Source organism: Taurulus bubalis, assembly GCF_910589615.1.
Source record: "Taurulus bubalis genome assembly, chromosome: 10".
Classification (NCBI taxonomy): domain Eukaryota; kingdom Metazoa; phylum Chordata; class Actinopteri; order Perciformes; family Cottidae; genus Taurulus; species Taurulus bubalis.
Window position 1 is genome coordinate 19373472 of NC_136598.1, and position 12463 is coordinate 19385934.

At 40.0% G+C, this 12463-nt stretch overlaps 1 protein-coding gene across 1 annotated transcript in view; it reads left to right on the forward strand.

The window, feature by feature from the left end:
• si (sucrase-isomaltase) overlaps positions 1–8524 on the forward strand; it is a gene marked incomplete at its 5' end in the record, with an annotated part of 62910 nt that extends 54386 nt beyond the window's left edge. Inside the window, 5 exons of the mRNA XM_079224883.1 lie at positions 597–721; positions 1080–1168; positions 2940–2989; positions 5151–5321; positions 8253–8524. Of these exons, the coding sequence (XP_079081009.1) occupies positions 597–721; positions 1080–1168; positions 2940–2989; positions 5151–5321; positions 8253–8330 (513 nt within the window). The 3' untranslated portion in view covers positions 8331–8524. The remainder of the gene's footprint in view (positions 1–596; positions 722–1079; positions 1169–2939; positions 2990–5150; positions 5322–8252) is intronic.
• Positions 8525–12463: the final 3939 nt, after the last annotated feature.

The following is a 12463-nucleotide window of genomic DNA, read 5'->3' on the forward strand; positions in this document are numbered from 1 at the left end:
GCACTGCATCAATGCTTTATGTCTAAAAAACTATTTTTACAAAAACAAATATGTCGGCAAACCAAGTCAGAAGAAGATACCGAGAGCACAAAAACCCAAATGACATCTTTGACAACATTATTACAGACGTGCAGCTCAACAACGGCAGAAGGCGCCTTGATGACAAAAACAACATCCAGTCACTTCGTCTCTTTGTAGCAAGGGGACTCCCCATCTGTTAGACGGCATCATAAAGCCACACGAAACTTGAGAAACAATTTAAACTGGGGCATGGGATGGTGGGGAGGAGTGATTACCTCCATTAAACTTGTCCATTAAGCACATTAAACACGCTGTAAGAGAAGGGACTGGGGACCAGGAGGAAAATACTGGAAGAAAGAAGTTTGCAAAGAATTATTTTGGCATGTAATAAATTACTGAAATGTTTCAGATGTAGCCTTTATAGATGTCACATATTTTACTGCGTGCTTTGTGATTTACCGGCGCACAAATGCCAATTTCCCACAAAGGAACTGTTGAATAAAATGAATCAAAGTTAAATTACTAATCCTATTTATAGTATTTTAATGGCATGGAATTATTGCTGCTTTCATCAGGGCAAAGAACTTGAAGTGCGCGGCCAAATGCATAACATGGTCACACCCATGGACCATATTAACCTTCATATCCGAGGTGGATACATTGTACCCTGGCAGAAACCAGAGAACAATACATATTACAGGTAAGCGTGGACACATCATGGCTAGTGTGAAGTGTGTCTTCCATCTGTTTGCGTGTAAATGCCTGTACAGAGCTTTAGGGGGCCTGGGGAAGGGTAATACACGTGTGTGTGTGTGTGTGTGTTTTTGTATGACCAACAATCATCAAATTGAATGCCATCTGTGATTGGTAGCATGTGTTGAAAAAGGGAGGTGGGAATGAGAGTGAGCGAAAGTTAGTGGGTGATGAATGCTCCGGCAGAGGTGAGATCAGGTGGATCTCCCAGCAGAAATGTTAATGTGTTTGTCCTCAGCAGCAGGTATAAATAGATGCCGTCCTGTAGCAATCTGCTCTCACCCTCTCTGCCCATTTTGTGTCAGTCGGAAGAATCCTTTAGGACTGATTGTTGCCCTGAGCGACAACGGGACTGCTAAAGGATCGTTCTTCTGGGATGATGGAGAAGGGATAAGTAAGTGAAAGGTCACCCTCGAGCACCCATACAGAGAGAGAGATAGAAACAGAGCGAATAGCATGTTTTATGTTCATAGATATGTATTAATGGACTGATTATTCGTGATAGTTACTGTGTTTTATGTGTCTTTCTGTTGACCTTTTGTGTCTCTTCTGTCATTTGAAGTCTCTTTGTGGTTGTTTTGTGTCTGTTTGTTTTTTGCCCCGTTTCAGAGCCATTTGTCAGTCTGTTTGCATATGTTATGCATGTCTTTGTTGTTTTTGTGTGTGTTTTGAGTCTCGTGTTGTTGGTACGTGTCTCTTTAAGTAACGTTTGTAGGTCAAGGCTAGAGGGGGGCCTGACACTCGGGCCCCTCGGCCTCTGCCCAGTAGGCCTGTTGGGTAATTAAATAAAAAAATAAGGATAGTCACATTGTATTAGCTGATTCCAGTTTACATAGAATTTTAATTGAATGTTTTCAGGAGCCCATTGTGATAGACTTAATTACTGAAAATGGTGAATGCTCATGTGAGGAAAGATTTGACTAAGTACCATGATTTAGTTGACCTTGAAAAGTAGCTGGTAACATATCACACAAACCCTGTAGAAGTTAATTCAGCAAAAGCAATAACACAAAAAAAAAAAAAATCATGTTTAAATTGTTCAGTTAGTAATTGCATTTATGTTTCTAAAACGCATATACAGTTTGCGAAAGCACATGGAGTTATTTTTACTGAATGTGAATACACACAAACAACTACAACATATTCTCCCTCCACTTTCTCTCTTGTCTTCACACACACACACACACACACACACACACACACGCACGCACGCACACACACACACACACACACACACACACACACACACACACACACACACACACACACACACACACACACACATACACTGGGAGAAGTTCACTCCTCTGTGAAGGGCGTGTTTGTGTTGGGACAAAGAAAAGAGGGAGAGATAAAGAGAACGAGGGATGACAGAGAAGGGGACTGACAGAAACTATTACAGTAATTCCCCGTGTCGCTGCCTGCAGATATGCTCTCCATCATTCCTCGTGTATCTGCTCCCTCGCTCCTCTCTTCTGTGTCTCCCTGTCTGTCTGCAGTGTAGCCCGCCGATGTCTTTCTAGTTTTCTCTGCTTCTCGCTGTAGCGTCTGCTTACCTGTGTTATCTCTGCTCTTCTTGAATCCTGCATGTTAGTTTCACTTCCGAGGGATGAGCTATTCACTCCACTGTCAATTCAGGCTGACTCGTCTGCATTAGTTACAGCAGCAGCTTCGTCCAAACAGTCCAACGTTTACTCATTCATCCAACCAATGAATTATTCAGCCTCTTATACAGCTAAGCAGCATAGCTTCTACTGCCCTAATTATATTATTTCCTCATTTAATCAACCAGTAATGCTTTGTGATGAGTATATTAATGAGTAAGTACTCCATGTTAACTCATCCATCCAGTCACTTGGCCAGTTTTTTTATTTATTTTATTTTATCCATTCATGATGCTGCTAAGTGTTTTATTCACTCCTGAATGCAACCCTTCACTACAAGACACACTCATTCAAGGTGATTATACGTAGTATTTGTCCATCCAGTTAGTCAGATGAATACAAACTCAGTCTTGTGGTCATTATAAATGCTCCCCTTTCCACACAGTTTCTCATCTCTCTCTCCTATCATTCATTCAGGTAGCCGCACTTCTACTTTCTCTGTCCCTCCATCGTCGCCATGTGGTTCTGTGTGTAACTCACTCTTATTCTCTCTCTCTTCAGACACAGTTCAGAAAAAACAATATCTGCTGACCTCCATCACAGCAGAATCGGTGAGTTCAAGGGCCAACTGCATGTCACGTCTCTTTTTGTCTTCATCAGTTTAGCTATTTATACAGAGAGACTGGACAATGAGCCCATGCTTCGCCATGCAACAGGGCCGTGGTAGCTGGATGTCAAAGGTTAACTGTTGGAAACCATTAGTGCAGAATTCATGTCGAACTCAAAGGTGGTGATTTAAATGTAGCCTTTGAGAAAAAGTTCTCATTGTAAAAGTTCTTTTGACACATCTAACTATGTAATAGCATACATATACTTTAGTCAATGAATCACTTCATACCAGCATATAATCATCTAAAAGTATACAGTAGATTCAATTTCATTTCAACTTTAGTCACAATATATACAAACTTTAACAATGAAGATTCTACAGTCTTTAATATAACTCAAATGATGAGGTAGGGGAGAGGAATACTATAATTGTATTGTCGTGTTCTCCGTGTTGCTTTTGATGTACAATTTAGCATGTCAGGCTGAAATTACAATAATTTTACAATTCTTAGAAGGTGGAATAAATTCTTAGAAGGTGGAATAAAAAAATAGATACTGTTAAATGAACATAGTATACAGAGTCCATTTTTGAAAATTTTATACGGAAGGTTGATGTTTCAAAGGTAATAGGTAAGAGTGTTGCCCCATCAGCAAGCTGACATCCTTAATGAAGTCACAATGTCATCTTCATCAGATGAAAGGCTTTTGTTGTGCACACACCTGGATTTTTCAAAAAGATGCGTGTTTGTGCAGAGCTGGTTGGAGTGGAGCAGCTGTGGTTGTGTTTATGCAGATCACAGTGTGTTTCTGGTCCTTGTTTTGGCATGAAATTGCACTTACATGTCTGCCTGCACAGGAAACCTCTTATCACAAACACAAAGAGTAATTGTGTGGCTTCAGTTTCAAAGTAAGAAAAAAAAAAATATATATATATATATAATAATCTTGTCTTGTATGTTGCACTTGCCTTTTTTTCACTTTATACAGATTGATGGGTGTATCAAAGTACAACTTTCAGTGTGATGAAAGCAGACTCGGTTCTGTTCATATTAATGAGTGATTGTTTTCAACAGATGCTTCCCATATGCGCCTTAAGTGGAGCCATGACATTACCAATCAGTTGAACAAATGCATATTTATAGATGGACAATAAATATGAAAGTATGTCTTTGTTTGCACCAAAGAGTTTGTTTTGTATGTGCACAAGTCAAGGCTAATTTCTGCAAGAGGAGAGTGGCCGCAGTTTGATCACATTTAGAGTCAGACATGACAGAAACCCCCTAATCACTGGGACTAATGGGGCTAACCAAGCTAGGCAAAGGCACACAATCACACACAGACACACATTAACGAGCACACGCTTAACCACAAACGCACAAATATACATATACGCACACATCTACAGTATACACATACCCACATGGAGCTACCATGGCCAAACATCTGTGGCTGTCCTCTGCCTACCATCAGGCTCATTCCAAAGCAATTTCACACAGCGATAAAACAGCCACACTGTCTGACAGCCAAAGGGGGGAGAGAGGGAGTAAGTGTGTGCGTGTGTATGTGCGTGTGTTTTTGTATTTGAATGTGCGTGTGTGTGTGTGTGTGTCTGTAAAGAGGCAGATGTGAGAAGATGAGGATAAGTTGGGCAATGAGGCCAGTGCTGCCTGGCAGATTAGTAGATCGTATGCCATTTTGGATGTGTGTGTGTGTGTGTGTGTGTGTGTGTGTGTGTGTGTGTGTGTGTGTGTGTGTGTGTGTCCCTATGAGTTCTGGACCTTTAGTGTGAGGCCATTATTTACAAAGTAAGAACATCTTAGCCTTCTTTAATTTGAAGTAGCCACACTTAACCCGGGACATTCAACGTGTGTGTGCCCAAACACATGTGTCCCTCACAGTGTGAGCATAATAAAGGCACACATGTAAAACAATCCGAAGATTATCTACTCAAAGCAAAGCAGAGAGTACACATTATAATATGGTGGATATAAAACCAATGACGTGGAGAAAGATACCCAAATATTAAATCACTCTCGGTAAAGAGATGAAGCATGGCGGAGAATATATTTCACTTAATATGAATCAAGTGCATGATTTTCTTTTTATCTATTTGTAATAACCCTGTGTCTTTGTTCCTCCCGTCTCCGACACTTTCACTTACAGGAAACCTTGTCAAGTCAGGTCGTCCACAGCGGTCTGAGCCCTGCTGACTTCCTGACCCTGGGTGAGGTGAAGCTTTGGGGAACAGGAAGTGGTACGATGACAAACGTAGCCCTGACAAATGCGGCTGGAACGACATACCCGCTGATCCCGGAGATCGACCCCGACACTCTGGTCAGTAAATGTAGTCAGAGTACATTTCATGAAATATCTATCGAAATAGCTATCTGTATTACATTGCAAGGTACGGTGGTATAGTGCAAGTGGGATCAGTTATAACACATAGTGCCTTCTTTTGCCCAGGTTTTAAAAAAGGCTTAAAATGATGTGTTCTGCCATTGTGCAGCTTCATCATGATTAACATCATCAACATAGGACATGGTGCTGTGACCTGCAAGTGCAATTTATGGTTATTTCTGTGGACATCGTTGCAGACAGAAACTGAATGGTATATCCTGTTTATTTGTTTTGTTGATATTTTTCATTTAATGGACAAACCACATTATACTGCAGCTTCAAAGCCGCAGGAAAACCATTTAAGAAGACAGAAAAATGTTTTTAGTTTCCAATTCACCGTGAATTGCCTCGCAGCATTAGCTTGAAATCACCTGTTTGTTTTATTTTTTTTTTACAAAGTCTCATTCACTGATCATTAGGAACATAACTATTAGACTGAGGCACCCCCTAGCAGCGATTGGAAACTTTGTTGTTAATGGAACACTATTAACGGATGTGTATACAAGCACACATATTCCATTGCATCCCACAAATGCGTTCACCCTCACTAATGCTCTATTAACCTCAAAATAAACATATTAATCACTGTCCAACATGCAAACAATCAGTGTCATTGCATTTCATAGTTCACTTTGAGCATTACTACACTGGGCTCAGTGAGCCTCCTTCATCATTACGTGCACAAGCCTTCAAGTTGATTGATCATTTTCCCCTGCCAGTCAAAAGCTGTCACGACAGCAAATAGGAAACAACCGTCAGGTGCACAACCCCCTGCTGTGCCGCACCATGTGACCTGATAGCTATAATCAACGCTGCATTCCCCACCTGACACTGTTGTTTTGTAATGAATACAGAGCTCAAAATTTGACTGAGGACAGCAATGTTAAAGCCGCTCGTGTAAAATGATTGTCACTTCCTCTCGCCCACTCCATCATCTACTCCAATGGTTGAGCGGAAAGAACTGTGATAAAGAATCAGGCCGTAGAGCCAGTTACAGTACTTCAAATGTGGTGATGAATGAGTCACATCTTTAGTGGGCACTGTGAGAACACTTGCATTTTGTCAGTTGTTTTACATCAAAGGAAATTCCTTCAGTGTTTTGTGTGTGAATCTCCTCTGTAGTCCTCAATAGAGAGATCAGAGGGTGAAGGTCGATTACAACATTCAGCTGGAGCTACAAGGTGTCACTTTAATCAAGGTTATTCAACTAAAGGACACCGTCTTTAATCACGAGAAGAGTTTAGAGGAGACACTGTAAAGGAGGGGAGGGAGAGTATAGGGCCACATTACAGTGTCATTTGAGGTGGAGGATGGGTGATGTAGACATTTACTGCTCCAAGAGTGTGAAGCAGTAGAAAACGAAAACCAAGGCCAAGTTTGAGAAGATGGCATGTGTTTCCTCTCGTCATTTGGTCCGTGATAAAATATTCCTGTCGAGGTTGTGTACTGTACTCAGTGCACTTATCGGACGATGGAAATGATAGCTACAGCAGCTCCATAAATAATCGTAGATGGAAAAAGCCCGGAAGCCTTTGATTTATACTGTTCTTGGAGAAGACGGACAGCAAAGAGCGAGAAGAGACGGCAAGAATTGCAAATGAAGAAAGTCAGAATGACAGAGGGATTTTGTGCGTGTCTGTCTGTCTGTGTGTGTGTGTGAGGGATGCAGGGATGGGTAGAGAATGATGAAAAGTCAGTCCGTCTTTAAAAAGGAGAGAGGGAAGGAAGGACAGACAGCGCTGGAAAGAGAGAGAGAATGCATCACAATAAACAGATGGAGAGAGGAGAGGTGAAGGAGATAAACAGGAAGAATGAAAGATGGGCCGAGGGAAGGAGGAAGGACAGAGAGGATGGAGAGAGAGGGAATGAGGATGACACAGTATGCGTATGGTAATAAGTGTTTTTTCAGTGCAAGACAATCCATTCATCTCCTTAAGTATTGTCTGATAGGGTAACAACTTGAAAGAAACAGTAAGCAGCTGGCGCTGTGTCATTTAAATACAGTGAGGTGGGAAAGCTATTCTGGTACAGGACGTTTTATTATGAATCATGTTAGGCCTATTCCTACTGTCATTTACAATATATGATTACATGTACAAGCCCAGGCTTGTTTACCTCCACAGGGGACCTATTTTGTTTTAATATGACATGAACCAAATGGGATTATTTTCCTTTTAAATCAGATACAAGCTACAGGACAGGGGGAATGTAGCGTCCATTTTCACACGTGTCACATTTAGCAGACTTAACTTCTCAAGGGCAAGTTCCATTTATCTATCAATTATCTGTACTCTCTTTTGCTGTGCAGGGTTGCTAGGGAGCTTATCTTATGCAGAATGCATTGGGCGAGAGGCAGACTACAACCTGTACAAGCCACAAGTCTAACGGGTCAAATGTGTAGACAGGCAATTATTCACTCTCATGTCAGGATATTGTATACTTCTCTTGCACGTACATTATTTACATCCATTGCTTATAACATGCCTTTACAACAGCATAACATCAGCTAACACAGAATATCATCTGAACATACGATGGACTGACACGTCCCAGTTTAAACCTAGACTGCAGCACTGTTGTGGTTCAATAATGATCGAGGGTCACTTCTGCGTGTCTGGAGCGGAAAACAAATAACAAATTAATAAATTACTATTTGACAGGAAAACTACATCCACTAATGAATAACATCCTATAGCTGTACGCGCTTGTCCTTTACAAGGTCGTAACAATCATAATGTGTTAAAGAAATATGTTAAAGAAAGAAGAGAATATATTAGACGAATAATAAATGAAGACATCATGGAGTCATTTGTTGTTTGGTTTAACAACAACATAAAATGAAGTATTTTTTTTTTATTGTGTCTATAGGAGGTGATAATAGATGCTACTTCAACGTTTGTTCGTGTGGATCAGAATTTTACCATCACGTGGAAGATGAGCTTCTAATCAACAAGTACAGTTTGTGTTTTAATCGATAATAAATACACCTGATCCATTGTCATGAATTATGATGCAAAGTAAATACAGTGGGTTTTTTTTTAACATGAAATCACATAAATGTACTCATTGATGAGACTTTTGTACATTACTGTACAAAACATTAAAAAATGACACTGTTTTACAATAAATAACTGTCTTGTATCTCATTACCCTCAAAACAGAACCATGAATTATTAAAGTGCAAGTGTAATGTCAAAATAAATGTTGATTTCTTTTTACAAATGACATGAAAGGTTCCTCAATCGTTGGCCTCTAGTAGCGCTTTGGAGCTCTGCAATAAGAGGTACACATGGGTGATGTGAGACACAGTCCTGCCAATGGTTTCACAATAATCCAGTAATCCACTGTGATTTAATGTGCCAAGAATAGTTGGACTGCGCCCAACAAAATCAGGAAAGCCGCTTGCAAGCTAGTTAGCATGCACATAAACAGGATTATAAACGTTCGACTTACAAAAACTTTATGAGGAAGGAAATCCTCTTCATCAACTAAAACGTTTAAATTCCAACCTGCATGTTGCACTTAATCGTGTTGTGCTTATTCTATTTGACTAAATGCAGTTCTTTTTGTTATGATGGACACAAGGACATATTATCTAATTTCAGTTATTGTCACATTATTCATTTAATAGAGCAGGAAAGACACGTTAACCTGATTTGTGTCCCCAACACATGCAGAGGGAGTCATTTTATGAAATTGTGTTATTTCACCACATAGAAACATCAGTAGGCAACCAACTGCTGGGCAAAAGAAGTCAACGGGTGTTTACGATTAAATGAAATGAAAGACAGAGTTAATGACCAGTGGAAGGAAATGCAACATCTCAACAAGTCTGCTTTAGATTGGCCTAATTGGAAATGCTTAGATCAAGAGATGGATACTGCTGTGATTGATTCCCTGCAGCACTGCAGTCACCAACAGAGTGACAATGACTGAAGTAGAATTATTACATGCAGCTTGAACTGCCAAGTTTTGGTATGCATGGGCACCTGCGTGATCCTATAGTAGTAATTATGAATGCATCATGTACATGTATGGGCGTGCCAGGAACGAGACACTAATTATAGCTCTCACCTGTGGCGAGCTGTCTACCTGTGCTTTGCCTCGTCCCATTACTTTCCCATATAATGATACAGTCATCCATTATTCAGCCTGCAGTAAACATAATGATATCAATTTAACCATGGGCACCAGAAATTGATTTCCACTCTGATCGCCACTACAAAGGGGTTCACTGCTGAATGCTGGATATGAGTGTGTGTGTGTGTGTGTGTGTGTGTGTGTGTGTGTGTGTGTGTGTGTGTGTGTGTGTGTGTGTGTGTGTGTGTGTGTGTGTCTCAGTGGGTTTCTTGTCCAAAAATATTGTGATGAATTATTTCCAGTTCTTCTCCTCAGGTCAAATGTGATTTTGAAGAGAACATTTCATGGGGTTATCTTTTGAAAACAAAGCCAGCCACCCACGAGTGCCAGCAGGGCTAATTGAGCAGGTGATCTGTCTATTTATTCTTCCTGGATTCAGACAAAGTTTTAACAGAGAGAAAAAACAACAACTCTGAAACAATCTTTTTATCTGTCCCCTCACATTCATACACTTGTGGTTAACTGTTTTTTATCAGTTGTTATAAAAACAACTAAACTAGACACAACAAAAAAAAAACTTACATCTCCGATTTTGCTGGAGAAAGAAACTTAATAATGAATGCCCCCTGACATTATTATCATCATCAGAATTTGATTTCTCTTTTCTTTCCTGCCAAAAACAAACTACCTCGACAGACTCACCAAGAGGGAGTCAAATCTGGCTTACTTCTTAGACACTAAGAGGATTTCACATCTATTTGTGTCTGTAGAGTATCACAAAATGAACCCGCCTCAGTTTTATAATTGGTATATGGCATCTAGAAAAACACAGGGCATATATATATACCTATGATGCAAATGCTATGTTTACATGTACATTGTTTACAGAAAGTATTCATGGCATTAAATCATTTTCTTCTCTGCAATGCATACACACACAAAAGTTCCCTTCTTCCAACACAATAAAATAATGTGGCCCAACACTTTTACAGACTCATTTATATCCCATTGTCCACAGATCAATGTGTTTTTCACTGACTTTTGAAAACGTCTTACCAGCCGACATGCTTTTAAATGAGCTGCGGTAACAATGTGTCTTTGTTACCGGGGTGACTGACAGATACAAGTGTGTCACAGATGAAGGGGGAAACAAAAAAATCAAACAACATGCAAGAAAGTAGGAAAACACTTTGACAACTTCAAAGACTATCAGATGTGACGGGTCTGTGTGAGCGTGTGTCTGTGTGAGTGAGTGTGTGTTTGTGTTAACATTTGTTAATGTGTTGATATACTTATATATGCTTGTGCATATTAGTGTGTATGCAGTATTTGCTGTCTTTGTGCATTAGAGTGTGGCAATAAATCCAAATTATTCAGTTTCTTCTGTCGTGAATTCCAAACGGCTCCCATCCCTGAAACACAATACATACAGGTCAGAATTAAATCAAGGGATTACAGAATATACACATCTCGTCTGACTTTTTCCATTTCTTTGCACTCTTACATACTCCTTCTCACACGTCGTTTTTCGTCAATTTTGTGAGCATATAGCAACTGTGCCGACACCCCGGTAGCACCATACCTGACCACATCCTCACAGTCAAGTAATTTTCACCAGTTGACACACTCCCACACTATCACTCACACAAGAGACACAGGGCAAAAATGTCCCCTGTTAGTCATGAGCTGTTTCATGTCTGTTGACACCATGCCTCCGCTATGCAATTTTCCTTTCACCTTCACTAATCTCCCGCTCACGGGGCAGTGATGCACACTGACAAGTCATACATATCTGCCTGCTGCGAGCCTTCTATGCTAATTGTGCCGCACTGCATTAAAGGTGGTTCCTGACCAAGAATAAAATGAAAATATTCCTCAGATGGTAAATAGATCAGAAATAAGAAGAAACCCCAGGAGAGGCAATGCAAAGAGAAATGCTCCCTCCCCTGACAGCTGGTGGTGCAAAAGGTGAAACGGAAAAAAAAATACCATTTCAAAGAAGTCTTAACATTTTTTGAACTTATTTCACCCTCTTTACTGATTCATGTCTGCCATTCTTTAACATTGTCATCCAATTCTTTCATTTCATCCTTATTTGTCAGCATGCCCTTGAAGTAAATACGATGGGTATGTGTTGCCTCTTCCTTTTGAACCTCCACTTTTCTCTTTTGTTGAAAGATACTAGGTGAATATCGTGTACAGAAATGTTAAGTTGATGACACGATAACAACTACTGCATCTGTTTTTGTTTGCACTTTTCCACTCCACTGCTGAATGTGATGCTATAGTTGAAGCACATTGAGATTAATGATATTCCACATGGGCAGGCTGCTAGCGGGTTGGGATGGTATCATACATAAATTATTGACATTAACAACCCAACACACTGATAACATGATTGACTGTATAAACTGAGAGCAACAATGCAGAGACAATTGTGCATCAGATGTAGTCAATTAAAAACATGACAGTGAACATCTAAGGATAACTTTTAAGATGAAGGGTAGTATGACAGTGTTCATTCAGATCAGCAAAATAAACAGATAAATCTGCAGAGAGCACTAGACAGAAGGTTTTTTTTTTCTTCTTTTTTTAGAGTGAATGACTATAATTAATAAATGCCATTAAAACACATCTGTCGACACTAGCGCTACCCCTTCAGGTGGCATGGCAATCATAATTGCCACAATCACCATCATCATCATCATGATCATAACTGTCATCACTCTTAAAACGCCTCAGTCAAGAATAGAACCATCATTTCTCTCACATGGAAAAAGCAAAAGTAAAAGAACATTTATTTAATAAAGTTGTATTAAATGTTGATAGGCACTGGGGTTAAACAGACATTGTGCGCTGTGTTTGGTCTTTGACCTTGTTCTATCTATCTACCGACCAAATACATGCTTTTAACTGACTGGCTTGCTGAACGTTCGTATTTCTGGCTGGAACTGACTGGTGGGTCAAGAAGAGACCAACTGTTTCTGTTTGCTTTGAAA